The following is a 21,434-nucleotide window of genomic DNA, read 5'->3' on the forward strand; positions in this document are numbered from 1 at the left end:
ACTGAGACGGCCTTGGTCGCCCTGTTTGATGATCTATGTCGGGAGAGAGACAGAGGGAGTGTAACTCTGTTGATTCTCCTTGATCTCTCAGCGGCTTTTGATACCGACCATGGTATCCTTCTGGAGAGGCTTGCGGAGTTGGGAGTTGGAGGCACTGCGTGGCAGTGGTTCCGCTCCTACTTGGCAGGCCGTCTCCAGAAGATAGTGCTTGGGGAACATTGCTCGACACCGTGGGTACTCCAATGTGGGGTCCCGCAGGGTTCGGTTTTGTCTCCCATGCTTTTTAACATCTATATGAAGCCGTTGGGTGCGGTCATCAGGAGTTTTGGAGTGCGTTGTCACCAGTACGCTGATGACACGCAGCTCTACTTCTCCTTTTCATCTTCCTCAGGTGAGGCTGTCAATGTGCTGAACCGTTGCCTGGACGCGACAATGGACTGGATGAGAACTAACAAACTGAGACTCAATCCTGATAAGACTGAGATGCTGTTGGTGGATGGTTTTTCCAATCAGATGGTGGATACATATCCTGTCCTGGATGGGGTTCGATTGGTAGCCCAGCTATGTCCCTACCTGACTAAGGAGGATCTTACAACAGTAGTACATGCTCTGGTAACCTCACGTTTGGATTACTGTAATGCGCTCTACATAGGGCTACCTCTGAAGACGGTTCGGAAGCTACAGCTGGTGCAAAATGCGGCGGCCAGACTGCTAACAAGAACGAAGCGGTCTGACCATATAACACCTGTTTTGGCCCGCTTGCACTGGCTTCCAATACGCTTCCGGGCCAAATTCAAAGTGTTGGTATTAACCTATAAAGCCTTATACGGCGCGGGACCTCGATATCTGTCGGAACGCCTCTGCCGCTATGAACCGGCTCGTACACTACGGTCTGCTACGAAGGCCCTCCTCTGGGTCCTGACTCATAGGGAGGCCCGGAGGGCAGTGACAAGATCAAGGGCCTTCTCAGTGGTGGCCCCCGAACTATGGAATAGTCTCCCCGAGGAGGTTCGCCTGGCGCCGACACTATCATCCTTTCGGCGCCAGGTTAAAACCTTTCTCTATTCCGAGGTATTTTAATTTTTTGTTAATGATTGTAATGTTTGTAATTTGATTTTAGCCTTTGCTGTTTTTAGATTGTGAAATTTGATTTTAGACTGATGTTTTTGTATTATATTGTATTTTATTGTATCTATGTTCACCGCCCAGAGAGCTATTGCTAGTCGGGCGGTATATAAGTTTTAAAAATAAATAAAAAATAAAAGTTCTTGCAGATATTTGGGTCCCACGCCATTTAGGGCTCTAAACATCAAAGTAAGCACCTTGAATTGGGCCAAGAAAATAACTGTCAACTAATGTAGCTGTTTTAAGATAGGAGTAACATGGTCATAGCCTGCTGCCACTATCAGCATGCTTGATGTAGCATTTTGTACTAGTTGTAATTTCTGTACCATCTTTAAGGGCAGCCCCATGGTAGAGTGCATTACAATAGTCCTTCTTGGAGGTTATTAGAGGAATAGTATCTCACCAATACAGATCTGGAACCCCATAGAGGAAAAAACAGATGGTAGGGAGATTCAGGGGGAAAGTGGTTGGCGGGGGTTAAGTACCTCTCACCTATGTCTCTGCTACGAAGAGCCTTCTCTTGATAAGGAGATGGATGTAGGCCAATAACTGAAGCTTAATCCAGATAAGAGAGGGCTACTGTAGATTGTGGGGTACCAGACCAGTGCTTTGACAGTAAGTCTGATCTGGAAGGGGTCGCACTCCCACTTAAGGATCAGGTTTACAGTTTGGTGGTCCTTTTGTCTAGCCTTAGTTTTGGATGCCTAAGTGGTTTAGAGTGCCCTTTACCAGCTTCACTTGGTATGTCAGCTGCATTGTTTCTTGAAATGACAAACTTGCCACCATTTTCCATGCTTTGGTCATCACCAGGTTGGGTGATAGTAATATACTGAAGTTGGGGCTGTCTTTGAAGAGTACCCAGAAACTTCAGCTGGTTCAAAATGCAATGTTGTGGATTTTGACATAAGCTCAATAAAATTTGCATATTTTAGCTGCATACACACCATACATTTAAAGCATATTCACTACCCCAAAGGATCCCGGGAATTGTAGTTTGTTAAGGGTGCTGGGAAATGTAGCACTGTGATGGATAAACTACAGTTCCCAGGGTCCTTTTTGTGCTTTAAATGCATGGCGTGTATGCAGCTTAAAAATTCTACACTGGCTTCCAGTTAGTTTTCAGGTGCATTTCGAAATGCTGGTTTTGACCTACAAAGTGGCCTGGGACCAGGATATCTAAAATACTGCCTGCTCATCAGCTTAGATCAGTATCCTCCACCAATAGGTGAGGCATGTGGACAGCCACAGTGAGGACCTTTTCTGTGGCAGTGGTGTGCCTGAGGAATACATTTCTACAGTATATATGTCTGCAAGTCTCTTGCTCTAATGTGTTTTAGGTCCTGGTTGAAAACTGCTGTTCTCTCATGCCTTTCATTTAAATGTTACTTTGAAGTAGAGTATCCTAGTTCAGCTGTTTTCCCTGATTTTTTAAAAAATTAATCATTATGTTATCTTTATGTTTGTAGATCTTTTATATATTTTATTGTTAGCTGTTTTATTATTTATTTATTTGTTAGATTTATATCCTGCCCTTTCTCCCAGTAGGAGCCCAGGGTGGCAACTATTTTGAACTGTACAATTTGAAGCAGCAGGTAATACTATACTTTTAGCCTGCCTGTGACGTACATAGTTCTTCCACCCATTTCATCCTCTTTGGAACCGTGTAAAGTAGGTTAGTCTGAGATTTAGTAACTTCTGGGGATGGTCCATAGCTCAGCAGTATGCAGAAGGTACCAGGTTCAGTTCCCAGCATCCCCAGATAGGGCTAATGATTTCCCCTGTCTGAAATCCTAGAGAGCTATTGCCACTCAGTGTACACAGTACTGAGCTAGATAGACGAATGGTCTGACACAGTATAACACATCTTCCTATGTTCCTGTGTTGGCTGGCCCAAGGTGAACTTCACAACTAAGTTGGGATTTGAGCTTGGATCTCTATGGCTCTTATCTAAGCACTACTGTACAGGTAGCATTTACTGTGACACACACGTGGATTAAACTGATTTAGACAGACACACACCCCCAGTATATGCTGACTGTCATACATTTCATTTTCTAGGATGTGTACTGTATCAGGGCTCTTGTATGGAGCTCAGCAAAAGAAAAAAGGAGAGCCCTTGTTGATTTGAACTTTAGTCTCAGACTGAATTCGTCTCATATTTGCACTTTGATCTTAAGAGGAGCTATTTTAAAGTCTATTGGGAGAGTTTCTTCTTCAAAGAAAAATAAAGATCATGAAAAGGTAAATTGTGTTTCTCTAGCAGCTTGTGTTTTTAATAGGTTTGTCTCATAATTGCAAGTGTCATGTTTTTTCAGTTGAAGCTCAGTTAGGAGTCAGTCTTGAAGGAAGCAGACACTAATGTTGTTAGTATAATCATTTATCATAGAACTAATTTTGCCGATCTCATTTTAATAGCCCTTTTTGATATAACCTTTATTTATAAGAATATTTATTAATTTATATAATTACATTCCAGATTGCATCACAGCCATTATTTCTTGTGCTGACAGGATAGACTTGAAATTTAGGTTTATAAAGTCTCTTAAAAAAACTATAGAAGTAAAATCACCAATTCACATTGTGTTGGCTTAGTGTTACTTTATATATCCAAGAAAGTAACTAAACTGGGTTGATAAAATTAATCTTGGAGCACCTTTGGCACTCTAAAGCATTTTGAATCCATTAATGAAGAATGCAAATTATTGCTTGGAAGCTTTGATGATGTAGTAATGGTAGCAATGATACTAAAAATGTCAAAATAACAGCTAATAGAACTTTTCCACATAGTTACTTATCAGCATTGCATGAGTAACCAAGGACAGTTACAAGTTCCATGCACTGACCACTTCTAATGGCATGCATTGCAATCTACTAATGGAACTATGTGAAATAGTTTCCATTAGGGTTGTATATCAGATTCAGACTAATCATAAATCTCAAACCAAAATGTGTCATTTCTGACAGATTTGGGGCTGTTCAGAAACAAGGCAGGATCTCTTGGAAGTGCCTTGAACCAATGCAGGAAACTTAGAAGTGATTTGTGGCAATTCATAAGAAGAGTCTTGCTGGATCAGATGTAAAGGTCCAGGTAGTTCAGCATCCTGCTCTTATGCTGGCCAGCCAGATGCCTATGCAAAGCCCACAGGCAAAACATGAGCACAACAGCAATCTTTCTACTTGTGCTCCCCAGCAACTGATATTCAAGGCTAGCTCTGATGTGGAGGCAGAGGCAGTATATAACAATCATAATTAATAGCCATTGATAGCCTTAAACTTCAAGAATTTATGTAACCCCCTTTTAAAGCCATCCAAATTGGTAGCCATCGTTACATCCTCTGGCAGTGTATTCCATTGTTCAACTATGTTAACACTAAAAACTCCAAAAGTAAAATTTCCTCATAGGACAGTTGCTCCAGCTCTTTGATTGCTTTGGTTATCCTTTTCCAAACCTTTTCCAGCTCTGAGTTGCAGCAACCAGAATTGTATATAATTGTACATAATGGCATTATAATATAGGCAGTTTTCCTTTCCCAGTGATCCTGAACTGAAATTCACCTTTTTCACAACTGCTGCACACTGGGTTGACATATCTTTGAGCTATCCACCACAACCCAAAGATTGCTTTCCTGGTCAGTCACTGCCAGTTCATACCCTATTAGCCTATAGGGGTTCCCTTTGGGAGGAAGGGTGGGCTATACATTTAAATAATAATAATAATAATGTACAGTAAATAAAGTTAGAATTTTTGCCTCAATATTTGCCTTAATATCACTTTACGCTTGGTTACACATAATCACGTATGTCATTTTATTGCTCATTTACCAGTTTGGAGAGATCCTTTTGGAGCTTCTTACAATCCTCTTTTTTGTTTTGTTTTCACCATTGTGAACAATTTGGTGTCATCAGCTAACCCATCACTGCTGACCACTAACTCCAGAGCATTTATGGACAAGTTACTTGGTGATTTGAGTGGTTTTTTAAAAAAAAAAAATGAAAAGTATGTCTGAAAAAATTAAACTATTTCTCCCTGAGCTTGGCACAGATGAAAAAAAACAGCTTGGTGAGAGTGGGTGTTTTTTTGTAACTGATAGGTCTAGTTTCAAATCAGAGGGAATGATTTTACCAGGGCTTTCCAATCACAGTGTTATTTTTTTTGCTAGTTCTACTAATGGTGCTTGCTTTGAAAATGATGGAAATTTAAATCCTTCTGCCTCTGTGCCACATGCCCACACATCCACTCCTGCCAAATAAACTTTTCAGTTAGTGCCCGTTGAGCGGAACACAATCCTAAAGCTGCTCTTTCATTAATCATAACTCTCAAGTCTCTTTTGAAATGATGTAGATTACTTTCCTAGGGGGTGCCTTTATGTTTGTTATTTTCATAATAAAATTGTTCACAAAACTACACATCTTTTAGTTCTTTCTCTTTCTCCCACCCCCTCATCAACTTCAAAGGCATCTAGAACAAAACCCTTGGCAAATTTGTAATTTGGCATGTTTCTTACCTATGATGCTGTTTTCATGCAAATTCCCTATAATTATCTATGGTGACTAATGTGGTTACAGTAAGCAGTAGCAATTTCATACTTTCAAGTTTCATACTTTTCAAATGCAATGTGTGTGTGTAAGTATTAATTAGACAGAGTATGTGAAATTCATGCAATATTATTGGAACTCATTCATGGTTTTTTCAGAATTTCAATGGTCTGCACAATCATTAAGAAGCCATCCCTTGACTTCTGTAGGTATAATTACATCTCCAGTATGTCTGTTCTGATTAATTTTGAAACTCTTTAAAAAAATCTGACACTGCCCAGCCACTTGCATATTATTAGGTCGAAAATGAATGTTATTTTCTGGCATAGGAAAGTCAAATGGAGACTTCCCCCCTACTATTTTTCCATGGTGATATAATTTTTAGATTTTTTTTTATTCTTTAAAAATCTATTACCATCTGTATCCAGCTCTAGAGATTTTTTTATTGACTATACATGCCTTTTCATCCATAGCAATGTCATCTTGCAGGAAGGCCCTTTCTCCTCCTCCATTACCTTTATACAACTATTCATCTGTAGAGTGGCTAGTGGCACTGGCACTGTGGTACTAAGGGGCCAAGTAGTTCCTGTTACTCCACTAAAATTATCAGCTATAGACACAGCCAAAAATAGTCTTACCACTTGTTTTCATCCCTGACAATAAAAAAACTTAGACGGTTTACTCTGATATCAAATTCTGAGTCACCCAGATCCCAAATAAATATGTTTACAGCATTACACCTTTTAGAAATCCTGCATGCGATCTTAACCATCCTCATCTTTTAAATATCTAGTAGTGATTCTCTCCCCCCTCGAACTCCAGTGGAGGTATCTGTCTCTGAAGATTATTTAATTGTTTTTTGCTTTCTGATAGGCATTTACTCTTTGCTGCGATAGTAGACATTTCTTTGATGTGGAAGATTTTTATAGTCCTAAAATGCCCTCTTTCTACGATAAGTGAGTATGAGCGTAAGCAGCTGTTGCATTTACAATTGGCTGTTGCATGCAGAATAAAATTACATAATAGTATATACAAGGTGTGGGTATTTTTGGTGGTGCTGCGATTTGCAAAAGACTTGAAGCAGCACTCTCTTCACACTCATTGGTTTGTATCTTCCACTGTACTTATAGCACCACTGTATGTAATTGAAGAGCAGAATTTCCCCTTCAGGGCAATCGGTAGCAAATTGTACACTCCTCCATAATTTGCAGGTAGTTCAGGCCTACTATTTATTTATTTATTTATTTATTTTATTTTATTAAGCTTATATACCGCCTGACTAGCAACAGCTCTCTGGGCGGTGAACATTAAAAATACAATAAAAATAACACAATACAGTATATCACAATACAAAACTGTACAAAAAACTGTACAGTCTAAAATCAAAATATAATAATTTAGAATTAACAGGAATTAAAATGCCTCAGAGAACTATATTGCATTACCTCACTAGCTGCTGTAATTGCATTCATATGAAGACACGCTTGCATTGGTTTCCTCCAACAAATCTGAGTTTTAACCATATGTCAAGTATCATTCATTTTCTGACTGTGGTAAACATTTAAATTGAAAAAAAATTGGACGAGACCATAGCATATTTCTGACTTGTCTTGGCAAATATTTGACAGTGGCTGTTTCCACACTAGGACCCTTTAGCACTAAGGCATTGCTTTTCAATAGTCAGCTGACAGCAGATACAAGATGATGGCTCAACAAGGCAGTTAAATATCCAGCAGTGTCTGTCTGCATGGACAAGATCCTTCTATAATATTTAATCAGAAGTAATTCCTATTCAGCAAAAGTTCCCTGTAAGTTTAATTAGAAATTTCCTTCAGCTTCTGCTTCTAATTGCTTCCTCTTCAGCACTGTAGCAGCATTACTGATACACTAGCGTCTTAAATGCCCGTTAATCAGTTCCTGTCCTCTGTGGGGAGGGGCAGGCTTTAATTAATTGTTCCCACTCAATATTTGCTTTTTTAAATTCAGAAATAGCACTACTTCGCAATTAAAAAAAAGAAAAGAAAGGAAAACATTATAATGAGGAAAAGCTAGTTATTAAAGCCCCCATCCATGGCTTGCTGGCTAATCAGATGTAACGGGGAACTCTGACATAATACAAGGCAGGATCTTTGCATCAAATCTGGGGCACAGTGGGGTAAGGAAGGAGCACACAGTGATGGCAAACATAGCCATTGTGTAGCATTTCCATATTGGTTTATCTCCTTCTTTAGGAGTGGTTACATTTAAAACATATGAGAAATTTTATTATAAGTTGTAAATTGACCATGTCTTATATTGTCTTGCTGTTTAAAAGAAAGGGCATAACGAAAATAAAAGGTAGGCAGCCAATGATAACGCGGGGCATGCTCAGTAATAACCAACTGTCAGTGTTCTAAAAGCCTCACAGCTGCTGAACTTGGCTAATCAGGGGGGCACACCCACACCAGACTTGATTTCACTTTAGACAGTCATGGCTTCCCTGAAAGAATCCTGGGAAGTGTAGTTTGTGAAGGGTGCTGAGAGGAGACTCCTATTCCCCTGAGAGAATGGTTTAAAAGTCAGTCACTCTGATTGAAGGTCTGTGAGACGAACAGGGCGTTTCCTAGCAACTCTCAGCACCCTTCACTAACTATACTTCCCAGGATTCTTTGAGAGGAGCCATGATTGGCTTTGAGCCATGGCTTTGAGAGAAGCCATGATAAATTGTTTTAAATTGTTTTAAATTGTTTTAAATTGTTTTTAAAAGATGTGTTTTTAAATTTGTATATTTGTTTTTAATGTTTTTAGTTATTGTAAACTGCCCAGAGAGCTTCGGCTATGGGGTGGTATATAATAAATAAATAAATAAATAAATAAATAAATAAATAAATAAATAAATAAATAAATAAATAAATAAATAAATAAATAAATAAATAAATAAATAAATAAAGGTTGTCCAAAGTGTAATAGAGGCCTGGTGTGGATGTGGCCAGGGACAGCTTTGTTTTAAATTTGGGTGGGAGGTAGGGTTGCCAGGTTCAGGGCCTGAGACTGATCCTGTATCTTTAGGAGAAGAGAAAGTCACCAAGTGCCGGTGTTCTTGCAACATTGTAATGGGAAAAACCACAAGGTGGAATTCTCCCTTCCCCCTGCACAACTTTTAAAGATACAGAAGACCTCTTGGTTGCCAGGCCCAGCCTCCAAGATGTCTTCTGTATCTTTAAAAATTGTGCAGGGGGAAGGGAGAATTCCACCTTGTGGTTTTTCCCATTACAGTGTTGCAAGAACATCTGCATTTGGCTGACATTCTCTTCTCCTAAAGATACAGGATCAGGATCAGGCTGATCAGTCTCACCCACCCAATCTCCTCCCCTCCCCATCCTCCACCTCTCTCTGATGCTCCCCCAGGTCAGTATTGGACTATGACCTGGGAGACCAGGGTTAGAATCCCTACACACCCATGAAGCTCACTGGGTGACCTTGGGCCAGTCACTGCCTCTCAGCCTCAGAGGAAGGCAATGGTAAAACCACATCTGAATACTATTTACCATGAAAACCCTATTCAAAGGGTCGACTTGAAGACAGTCCATTTCCATTTTCAAACATGATTGCACAGTAATAAATCCCATTGAACTCAAAAAGTATGCAAATGACCAAACTCACCCTCCCTTCTCCTCCCTCCTATCCCCTCCCTCTTGCCCCTTCCCTCCCCCTTCCTTTGCCCCTCCCCCTCCCCTTCCAATCCCCCCTTCCCCCTCCTCCCCATGGTCAGTTTTACCTATCTTAAGCATGATTGCACGGAAGTAAATACCATTGAACTCTATAAGCATGCAAATGATCAAACCTCCCCTCCCCTCACCCTTCCTTTGCCCCCTTTGAATATGCACCTTTCCCCTCCCTCTCCCCCATGGTCAGTTTTACCTGTCCTAATCATGATTGCATAGGAGTAAATCCGATTGAACTCAATAATCATGCAAATGATCAGACCTGCCTTTCCCCTCCTTCCCCTTTCCTCTCCCTTCCTCCTGCCCTCCCCTCTTCCTTCTTCCGCCTTCCCTGCCCACTCCAGCCCTCCGTCCCTCTCCCCCAGTCAGTTTTACCTATCCTAAGCATGATTGCATGGGAGTAAATCCCACTGAACTCAATAAACATGCAAATGATCACATCTGTCCTTCTCCCCTCCCCTTCCTGCCTGCTCCCATCCCAGTCCTCCCTTCTGCCTTTCCACCCCTCCCTCCTCCTCCTCTTCCTCCTTTCCCCATCCCCTGTGGTCAATTTCCCCTATCCTAAGCATGATTGCAGGGGAGTAAATCCAACTGAACTCAATAAGCATGCAAATGATCAATCCATTCTCAGCAAACTTGCACAGGATTCCATTTCTTACCTCCCCAATTAAAAAGCAGGGAAATTCCCTAATAGGCAAAAAACCTTGTGGTTTAAGAATGTACCTATAGCTCACAGATATTTCTATCAAACTTTAAAAAGCAGGGAAATTGGGCAGCTATAGTGAATGCACCAGGGGAGAAGGAGACCTGACCTCCTCTCTGAGATATTGGACTGCCCTACAGGTTTGTCAAAATGCGAACACAATTTGGGTTGGTCTTTCACAGTCCAATCCACTTGCTGTGTAGCTTGGAAGAATTTGGTAACATGTGCCTCTGAGCATATGGTGAGTGGTGGCAACACCTGCAATCAGCCCAAATAATAGAAAGAAGACATGTGCTGTGCTGATCTTGTTTTAGCAGGGAGGAAACAACATTATTAAGACAGTTGATATAGTTCAGATGGTCACTTTGAATATTTACTTTGCAATTTTAGTGAAGTTTCCTATAGGAAATCATTTTCTTTTTCTTTTATTTCTATGAATATGTGAAGTACAGCAACACTTTGCAAAATTTACACTAAAAAACTCCAAACATAACTGTGGAATAATGGCACTGACTATTCTGCACAACAGTCTCCAGTGGACCTCAGGAGTGTCTCAATTTGCACAAGATAAAACAGTGGGAGGTGAAATATATTCTAGCAAAATTCTAGGTGTGCTCTATGTTTTTAATTGATCGTGAACACCTTGCCTTAAATAAAGTGGTTTAAACATAGCAGGCTGAAAACATGCATCCTCTTTTTTCCAACTGCTAGAGTCATTGCTGAAGTAGCAACATATTGCAGTCAGTCTGATTTTACATCAAACTGCAGTTTCAGATTCAACTGTTAATGTACCCAAAATAGAAATAGAACATAACCTCCAATTTGAAACACAAAAGGCTGTCTTCACCATCATATGACATTGACCAATAAAAAGGCTTTGAAATTAATAAAAATACATTTGACACAGATTTCTAGGATGAATAAGGAGGGGGGGATTTTCTGGTTTAGATTCTCTGTAGAAACATTAGTAACACAGGAAAGAAGCAAAGTAAGAAGAACACCAACAAACATACAAAAATATAATTCTCCATTTTTGGAGATGGCAGGTGTTGCCACCACTCCCCATATGCTCAGAGGCACATGTTACCAAATTCTTCCAAGCTACACAGGAAGTGGATTGGACTGTGAAAGACCAACCCAAATTGTGTTTGCATTTTGATCAATTTGTAGGGCAGTCCAATATCTCAGAGAGGAGGTCAGGTCTCCTGCTCCCCTGGTGCATTCACTATAGCTGCCCAATTTCCCTGCTTTTTAAAGTTTGATAGAAATGTCTGTGGGCTATAGCTACATTCTTAAACCGCAACTGAACAATGTGGGCCTGTTCAGAGAATGTGCATTGCCTGACAGAGTAAAGAGAAAAACAGATCTTCACAGCTCCTGAAGAAGGACAAGTTCCGAAATGTGTCGAGCTCACAATAAATTTCATCTAGCACAAGAGCTTGTCTCTTTTTCCTGCCCTTTGTTTGGTGCTGTTCCCTTTTGTTTCTGACATGTAGCCTCCCACCCAAATTTAAACCAAAGCTGTCCCTGGCCACATCCACACCAGGCCTTTAGTTTACTTTGGACAGTCATGGCTTCTCTCAAAGAATCCTGGGAAGTGTAGTTAGTGAAGGGTGTTGAGAGTTGCTAGGAGATGCCCTGTTCCCCTCACAGACCTTTAATCAGAGTGGCTGACTGTTAAACCAGTCTGGCCACTGAAGCACTCTCAGTGGAACAGGAGTTTCCTCTCAACACCCTTCAAAAACTACACTTCCCAGGATTCTCTGAGGGAAGCCATGACTGACTCATGTGAAATCAAAGTCTGGTGTGGGTGGGGCCTCCTGGTTAGCCAAGCCCAGCAGCTGGGAGGCTTTTAGAACACTGACAGTTGGTTATTACTGAGCATGCCCCGAGTTATCATAGGCTGCCAGCCAAAATTTATTAAATTAATTAGAAATCACCCAGGCATTTTTTAAACTTTTAAACTGCAGAAGATGAAGGTCAGAGTATGGGGCAAGGTCAGTATTAGGATTACAGGTACTCTGTGAACATGGCTGATTTTTAATGAATTTCAACAAATTATGAGAACTCTGTGAGACAAAATTCCAAAAGGGCTCTGGGTTTTTCTCTCTCTTTTTAGACTTTGAACTCTTGATTCTCTCTGACTGTTTTATGTATCGCCATGAAAATTGAGAGTGTTGTTAAGCAAGTATTTCTGAGTTCAGGACTGTAAGATTTGTAAGGTTTTGTTTTGAAATGAGCTTATGGAAAGCATCAGAATGGCTTGGGAGGTATTTTCAATTTAACATTGCGGAATATGAAAAGTCCACGCTGGCTATAGTATACAGCCACTCTTGTGGCTGTATAATGTCATAGTAAGCAAATAGTGTGCACTTCTGTTTAGGAAATATCTAAATAATGAATAGATTTTTTTTCAATTAATGATTTCAGTTGGCCTTTTTCTTGGTGATTTAAACCAGTCCACCCTAGACACAACACTGACCTATTTTTAAAAAATCTACATCGGAGCAGGAATGATGTTTGTTATCATGAGGCTTCTGTAGTTATTGATTAACAGGGAAATCTTTTACATGTGTACTCAGAAATAAGATCCATGGAGTTCAATAGGGCTTTACATCCTGGTAAGTAGGAATAGGATTACAGCCTAGCAGAAGTAATCTCATGTCTGAAACCCTGAAGAGTCACTGCCAGTCTCTGTAGACAGTACTGAGCTAGGTGGACCAATGGTCTGACTTGCTATAAGGCAGCTTCCTACATTCCTGTTTTGTAGAGGTGAATACAACTATTGAAAACAAAATTTTCCACCTTGGGAAACAAGTGTAGAAGAACGGGAAATGAAGTTAATAGTGGACAAATATATTGCTATGTATAAATGTCTAAAGCTAAGTTCCTTATTTTCTGATGGTTATTTTATAGATTCCTGTGGTCTATAAATGCTTTTCACACCATAACTGAAATAAACCTGTTTGATGGAGCTACATTCATATCCAGCTGTAAGATCAAGTGAATGTACCTAAAACTACTGTGCTACAAATACTTTTCTGTGTTTGCCTTTTATTTAATTTGCACAATAGAAACTATGCCTTGATTATAGAAACCTACTTAATAGATTTGTGGCAAGATTTTTTGCATCAGCTGTTACCTGTAGGAGAGTAATGACGGAAAACAATAATAATAGCTAACTTTCTGGGGGCTTTTTGCTCATTGGTGTATTTACCTAACACCATTAGTGCCATATTATCTTATGTTGCAGCTGTTTGTCTCTTTCTCTGTATAGTATTGATATGTTTTATTGTTTTAATATTTTATAGTGCTGCTCTTTAACCGTAATAAATGACTGATTGATTGATTACTTAATAGATTAGCAGGATCAGCTTGTCCAGTGGGGCAAGCCTCAGCTATAGTCTTCTGGCAGTATCACTGTTACTTACTGGGTGGGAGAAGGGCAAGGTTGTAGTTGCATGGGTGCATTGGTGGAAGCACCAGATTGATTCTACCAGTGTGTTGGGCAGCCCCAACCTCTCCACTGCCTTGCCCCTCTGGCTCGATTGCCCCTCTGGCTCCACTTCAAGTTGGCAGGGATGCTGCTGCTGGGAACCTGTCATAAATTTGCCCTTCCAGGTAAACAATCCTGTAAGTTTAGATATGTTTGGAAACATGTTTACGAAACCAGTTCAATATATTGTTGAGCATAGCCTCTTATTCAGCTGTCAACTTTTTTTTTTGCAAGATAAGGTTGTTTCCTTCAGAATGCTGTCTGAGGTGCTGGAATAATATGCCAGAAGCAGAGCCCAAATGTTCCCCTGCTTGGGCCAACATATTAAAAGCCTTACAGCATGATTCAGACACCAGTTCCTGCTTTCATTTCCTCACCCTGCTACATGAAGGAGCTGGTTGCCTGTAATCTGTGCAAGGAAATTGTTCAGGATACATTATTTTTGTTTAACCTATTAATCAGAACTGTAGATTAAGATATAGAAAACTGCTAATCGGTACTTTATAGGAATTGGCTGTATTCATATGGTACACATTCTTAGAGCATGGATAAATGGAAACTTCAATTCCTCAGCTGTCCACACAGTACTTGTTAACATCTCTGGAAGAACCAGTGAGTGTTGTGCAGTCTGCCCTGCAGTGTTCTGATGTCATTCTGTGAAACCTTCAAAGAGAAAAGGCACTTGCATCCCACCACCACCACTCAATGCTTCCTACCTTTAGTCTATTACCTACAGAACAGGCTCACACAATTGGCTTTGTCCTGTCAAGACCTATGGGTCTTTCCCCCCATCATTCCTCTGTATTGAACAGAGGAATTTAAGAAGTCTATCAAGTATCTACCTCCTTTGGCCACTAAAGTTTCAGAAAATCTTGGAGCTTATAGTGCCTTGCAAAAGTAATAAGACCCCTGACCAGTGCTCTCATATTACTGAATTACAAATGGTACATTGCAATTTTGTTCTGTATGATATTTTATTTTGAAACCCTGAAACTCAAAATCAATTATTGTAAGGTGACATTGGTTTTATGTTGGGAAACGTTTGTAAGAAACATAAAAAACTGAAACATGTTGCTGGCATAAATATTCAACCCCAGTGTTGTGGAAGCTCCTAGTTTACACAGATTAAAGAAATTGCCCTATCGAGGACACAGTTACCTTACCATTGACCTTCACCTGTGAACCATTAAAGTTGCTGTCACATTGTCAGGATAAAACCCCCACTGTTGAAGGATCAGTGGTCAGGCTGTGGATCTGAAGGGAAATGAAGACCAAAGAGCATTCTACAGAAGTGAAAGATAATGTAATACAAATGCATAGGTTAGGAAAAGGGTACAAAATAATATCCAAGTGTTTGGATATCCCAGTGAGCAGAAAGCATGCCAGAAAGCATGAGAGGGCCACAGCTGTGATGCGGGAAAAGGTTTTATGGTCAGATGAGACCAAGATAGAGCTATTGACCAAAACTCAAAGCACTATGTGTGGCACAAAAGTTACACTGCTCGTGCCTCAAGACACATCAACCCTACAGTGAAGTATGGTGGTGGCAACATCATGCTGTGGGGATACTTCTGATCAGCAGGGACTGGGCATCTTGTTAAAATTGAAGGAAGAATGGATGGAGCAAAATACAGAGAAATACAGCAAGAGAACCTGCTTCAGTCCACTAAAAAACTGAAGCTTGGGAGGAAATTCACTTTTCAGCAGGACAATGTTCCCAAGCACAAGGCCAAAGCAACATTGGAGGGGCTCAAGAACAAAAAGGTGAATGTCCTACAGTGGCCCAGTCAAAGTCCTGATCTCAATGGCATTGCTAATCTGTGGCACTCTTTGAAAATTGTGATCCACAAGTGACGTCCAACCAACCTGAACGACCTAGAGTGAATCTGCCAAGAAGAATGGGCCAAAATCCTTCCGACACTGTGTTCAAAGCTGGTACATACCTACCCCAAAAGACTTAAAGTTGTTATTATTTATTTAATTAATTAAATTTTTATACCGCCCCATAGCCGAAGCTCTCTGGGCGGTTATTGCAGCGAAAGGTGGCTCTACTAAATATTAATGTGTGAAGGTTGAATACTTATGCAAGCAACATGTTTCAGTTTTGTATGTTTTATGTTTTTATGTATGAACAAAATTACAATGTACCATTTGTAATTCAGTAATGTAAGAGCATTGGTCAGGGGTCTGATTACTTTTGCAAGGCACTGTATGTAGCACATTTGGTAGGGTTGACACTAGTCCCTGTCTTTTTCCTGTAATAATTAGTTTTAGTGCAACACAAGATGCCATTATGTTAACATCATTGGTTGAACAGCAGCAAGGGTGGGACAACAGTTACTACCATGCCATGGAACATATTATATTAAGCTAGATGTTACAAAGTAGGTAGGGGAAGGAGATGAAGCAGTGGCAGCTTTGTATTGCGTGTAATGTCTGATTCCACCAACAGGTGGCATAAGGCAAGTGGCTGGTCTTTTGACCTCAGCTGCCCTCCCTCCAAATCTGTAATATGTAGATAATAATATTGGCCTAGCTTAGAGCACTGCTGTGTAGATTTTAAAGATATTGTATGTGAAGTGCCCCTAGTAGCCTGGCGCAAGACAGCCTCAGGGAGGTTGAATTATATTGCTCCTTGGACAGACCTGGGGGCACCTTGAGAGAAAAGAGAGATGGCTTTAAGTGAGCAGCAATGTTTCTGAAGTGGCACTTGGACACCACCATGTGGGTTATTATCTGTTAATAGCTTGAAGAGGCAGAAAAAATGTCAGAGCTCCAGATTGCTTCTGAGAAACGTCTCCCCCTGGAGCTGCAGTTCATTTTTTTCTGCTTTGCTTGAACAGATCATCCACAATCAGCCATGCTGGTCTTTGACCAAAGTAAAATTACTACTATTACAAACAGCCATGTGGGGATAGACCTCTTCCTGGCTACCAGCCACCACTGCCACAGTTGCCATTGGTTTCAAACTTCAAATGCACTATATAAATTACAATATTATTCAAGGCATTAGGGCATCTGTTGTACTCTTTCCTAGCCTCCCCTTCTTTTCCTGGATCTTTCCATAGGATGATTGGAATGTAGTTGGAAGCAGGAATGGCTACTTTGGTGGAATGTTCATGTATTTAATTGGATCTAATGTAAGATTGTGTGTATTTGTTGCACTACTTGAATATACTACCCATACAAGATACAGTAATACCATAGTTAACAAAGTAGATGTGTTCCTGGATGTTGCTTTGGTACCAGAGGCAGGAATAATATGGAAAGAATAGGGATAGGTCCGTACGCCACAAAAAAGAAGAGCAGCTCAACATATTTCAGCAAACTTTATTCGAAACTAACAATACACATGTCTGAAATGAAACAACCAGGTCAGGTAAGCCTAGCATATAGACCACTTGAAGGCTTCTTCCAAAATGCATCCAGGGATGCCCGCCTTGCCTTTTTTCTTTTATCATGTAGCATCTTGTGTTTTGCCAACAGGCAAGAAAAAGTCTCTGGATTTTCAGGCGGTAATAAATCACATTGATGGAAGAAGATTAACTGTTTTATTGGAGATAACTATGTTTTCAGGCAGTAAAGCAATAAAACAGAGATAAAAGCAGCTAATGAGTCCCCCCTTATATTTGCCTTCTGTTGCTGGAAGCTCCAAAAACAGTAACAGCAAGATCCCTACGGCCAGTTTCTTATACAGCACCCACTGGTCTGTATTGAAGCTCACTTATCAAGATCTAGGGGGCTTTATTTATATCCCAAAAAGCCCCTAGACGTGGGCACAGGTTTGCACCTGTGATTTTAATTAGTCATACTTTTTTGGGATGTTTACAACCTGAGTTCTCACACTTCTGTCTTTGTTTATTAATTCTGCTGACCAATGATCTTGAGCTTTGCTGCAGCCTGGCCTGAGAACACAGCTTTGAGACTGTGTTCCCAGCCTTTGGTATAAGCTCATCCACTATCTGTTTTGGCTAATTACAAAAAGCCTTTCCCAGCTTTTTGTGCTGTGATATTCAACATAGGCAGAGTGACAAATTCCTGCAAATTGAGTTGAGTTTACTGGTCTAAACAGCACTTCTCAGACTCCTGTGCTATGCAAGGACACTGAGAAAGCAATAAACCCACCTGGGTAGGAAGAGCAGGGGTGTGAGACAGGAGTATGGGATGGGGGAATGGAGCCACCCTAAATCTCCTCTATTACATTGAGATGTCTTGCAGTTATTGTCAATACATCTTGCTATAGCAATGTAAAGCTCTGAGCACAGTTCTCCTTTCCGTACACTTGAGCAGACAGGCAAAGGGACAGCCACCACCACCACCCTGCTTGGTCTTTCTCGCTGTGCCATCCTCCCCTAGACTCAAGCAGACACGTCTTCTGTAAAGAGTGCTTCCAGGGCACCTGAAGCACTGTTTATTGCAGAGGCACCTACAGCACTTGACAAGGAGTACCATTCCAGCCATGCGTGAGAGAGCTGCCTGCTGCAGCTGCAATCCAGTTGACAAGGAGCCACATTCTATGTCAAAGTGTGTGTCCCCATGCACCCTGCACCCCAAAAAGACTTCATTAAAAGATGCTTTTTTTCTGGAGGATTTGTTAACCAAGTTATTACTGTACTGTGTTGACCTTTCATCTAGTTCTCATTTTCTCTCCCTAGACATTACCTTCCCAGAACTCCAGCACAGAAAGACTAAAATGAAAAAACAATAACTCTAAAAGAGTGCATGTGGTAGTGAATTTCATAGGCAAGAGCCTAATTCATCAGATGCATAAAAAAAACTCATTTCATCTGACCCACTTAGTCTGCAATCCAATACACACTTACTTGGGAGTAAGTCCCATTGAACTCAATGGAGCTTACTTCTGAGTAGACATGTATTGGATTGCAGCCTTAGTGACTTAAACTGCAGAGTTTTGCCCTTGAGTGCAGCCTCCACTCAGGCTAATTACCAGTGCAGGAGGCCTGATATGGATCAGGATTCTGGCATGGTGTGTGAGAGATAAGGGGGGCTTTAACCATTTACCACCCACTGTGGTCCAGATGGGGATTGGGGTACCCACACTTGCAATTTGCATTGCACAATAAGATCTCATTGAAGAAAATGTACTCAAGGACCAAACTGTGCAGTTCAGGATCATGTGTAGTGTGACTGTTATTCTGTATCTTCATTTATAGCAGTGTTTCTCAAATGGTGGAGGTGGGCCTCAGTGCCACAACCTGCCCAATGCCTCTTCACTTGCCTGCCCTGCTACCTTGCAATGCCATAGCATTTTGGCTGTAGCAATACCAGCACCAGCAACTCCTTCCATGCAGAATAAAGGTGGCTGGAAGACAGAGAAGTTCAAGGAATGAGGTGGGGAGAAAGGTCTTCCTCCTCTGAGAGGAAAGAGCTGGAAGAGGTATTGAAGGAACTCAGAAAGTGAGATTAAAAACAAACAACCGGAACAGAAAGGAAGGGGATAAGAGAGGAAAACTTTTATAGGAGGAGGAAGTGAATGTAAAAGAATCAAGAAGTGAATGTAAAAGAATCAAGAAGGGGGAATGAAAGAAACTGGAAGTTTGGAGGGGGGGATAAGGTACAAGCTGATATATGATGGGAGAATAGGAGGAAATTACAGGAGACAGTTAAAAATACTTTGAGAGGTATGTGGAGGTTGGAAGGGAAAAATACATTTAAAAGCCTTCTGCACATAGAGCCTCTTGATCAGCAAATTCTGCTTAAAATGGCAATCACAATCAGGGTTGCCAGGTTCATGGCCTGATCCTGATCCTGTATCTTTAGGAGAAGAGAAAGTCAGCTAAGTGCAGGTGTTCTTGCAACACTGTAATGGGAAAAACCACAAGGTGGAATTCTCCCTTCCCCCTGCACAACTTTTAAACATACAGAAGACCTCTTGGAGGCTGGGCCTGGCAACCAAGAGGTCTTCTGTATATTTAAACGTTCTGCAGGGGGAAGGGAGAATTCCACCTTGTGGTTTTTCTCATTACAGGCATACCCCGCTTAACGTCGCTTCACTTAACGTCACCTCGCTATAACATACATGCTCCATATGCCTGTATTTCTCCAGAAACGCAGCGCAGCAGCAGAGGCTTTAGCGTGTGGGGGTGGAAACAGACACGATTGCGCCACCGCAAATCAGCTGGGAGGCGTGATCACGATCAGCTTGGAGGCACGGCAGCGCAGCAGCAGAGGCTTTAGCGTGTGGGGGTGGAAATAGACGTGATCGCGCCACTGCAAATCAGCTGGGAGGTGTGATCGCGATCAGCTGAGAGGCGGGCAGCGCAGCAGCAGAGGCTTTGGAGCGGGGCTTTGAGGCTCCGCTTGAAGGAGAGGTAAAAAAAGTTTTTTAAAAGTAGTGCTTCACTTTAAGGACATTTTCAGTTTACGTACTCACTCTGGTCCCATTGAGTACGTTAATGCGAGGTATTACTGTACAGTGTTGCAAGAACACCTGCACTTGGCTGACTTTCTCTTCTGCTAAAGATACAGGATCAGGCCATGAACCTGGCAACCCTAATCACAATCTTCCAGAACAACTGTTTGTATTTAGCTTAAGGAAAGCTAAGCTATGGGACTCTTTTCCGCAAAGAAAACACAGTGAAAAGAATTTAGTAATTTCCAAGTATGGATTAGATATCAGTAGAACATAATGTCAGTAATTGCAAGCTATTAATGCCAAACTCTTCCTATACCTGCCACCATTTTGTGACTGCACCACCATTTTGTGACTGGTTAGCCTCAGTATTTTTTAGCTAACTCAAGTGGATCTTGGAGGTAGAAGATTTGAGAACCTATTTTATGGGAAAGATGAAACATGCTAGTTTTTCATTTTGTTGTTTCTGAATGCTCCCAACTTTTCTTTCATTTGAAAGACTAGGAATTATATGCGCAATGAGACTTCCCCTTCCTCTCCTCTCCCTGTGACCCCCCCCCAGCTGCTGCAGAGGGAAAGTTCCTTTAGGTAAGCAGAAGTCTGTTGCGTGAGTGGAACGGCAGCACTGGATAAAATCCAAGAATTTGATATTTTATGTGTCTTAAAATTGCTTCATTGGATATTATAAAGTTCTTATTCCCTAGAAAAGTGTGGTATCTTTTCAAGCCAGCTGTATTCTTAAAGAGCCTACTGTATTAACAGTGAGTGCTGTTTATATAATATTTGTTAAGGCTGCAATGGAATACATGTCTACTCAGAAGTAAGCTCCGTTGGGTTCAATGGAACTTACTCCCAGGGGAGTGTGTATTGGATTGCTGCCTTACTTACATTCTGATTTCTGTTTTAAGTTAGCTAAATATTTCATGGTTGCATATGTTTGTTTCAGAGTCCTTTTAATCCTTTAATTCAGAGAACTTTTTCTTATGAAAATATTTATGTTGTATAACATAATTGCTCATATTCTTGAATTAGCCATGAACAGAAACAGAGAACAAAATATGAGGGGACCATTTAAATGTGGCACTCTGACAGCATATTCCGACAGCACTTCCTTATTAAGGCGAAAATTGTACTCAAGGGCAAATGAATCAGTCACAGGAATTAACGGTAATAATTACACTGATGCTTAAACATTAAAAAAAAAGATGCTTTCTCTTTTTAAAATTCCCTCTTATTGTCCAACTTATAATTGTAGTTGTGATTGTAAATGCCCTTGCACAGACTGAATCTTTTACATACACACACACACGCACACACACTTCGGGGAATTTTCACAAAAACAGGAGCAGAAATTGCCAATGTTATTTATGTAATTAATTTTGTAAATTATGCATGTTACATAATTTTACAATAGTGAACAATGAGACGAAATGTAGTTTGCAGTAGAGGACAAACTGCAGTGAAACAGAAACAATGCTGCATGTGATGAATACAGGG

At 40.8% G+C, this 21,434-nt stretch overlaps 1 protein-coding gene across 1 annotated transcript in view; it reads left to right on the plus strand.

The window, feature by feature from the left end:
* LOC133363348 (uncharacterized) overlaps window positions 1-21,127 on the plus strand; it is a 38,214-nt gene extending 17,087 nt beyond the window's left edge. Inside the window, exons 7-10 of the mRNA XM_061582749.1 lie at window positions 3,184-3,366; window positions 6,535-6,617; window positions 12,985-13,071; window positions 20,986-21,127. Coding sequence (XP_061438733.1) covers window positions 3,184-3,366; window positions 6,535-6,617; window positions 12,985-13,071; window positions 20,986-21,127 — 495 coding nt within the window. The remainder of the gene's footprint in view (window positions 1-3,183; window positions 3,367-6,534; window positions 6,618-12,984; window positions 13,072-20,985) is intronic.
* Window positions 21,128-21,434: the final 307 nt, after the last annotated feature.

The sequence above is a fragment of the Rhineura floridana genome, chromosome 8 (assembly GCF_030035675.1).
Source record: "Rhineura floridana isolate rRhiFlo1 chromosome 8, rRhiFlo1.hap2, whole genome shotgun sequence".
NCBI classification, from domain to species: Eukaryota; Metazoa; Chordata; class Lepidosauria; order Squamata; family Rhineuridae; genus Rhineura; species Rhineura floridana.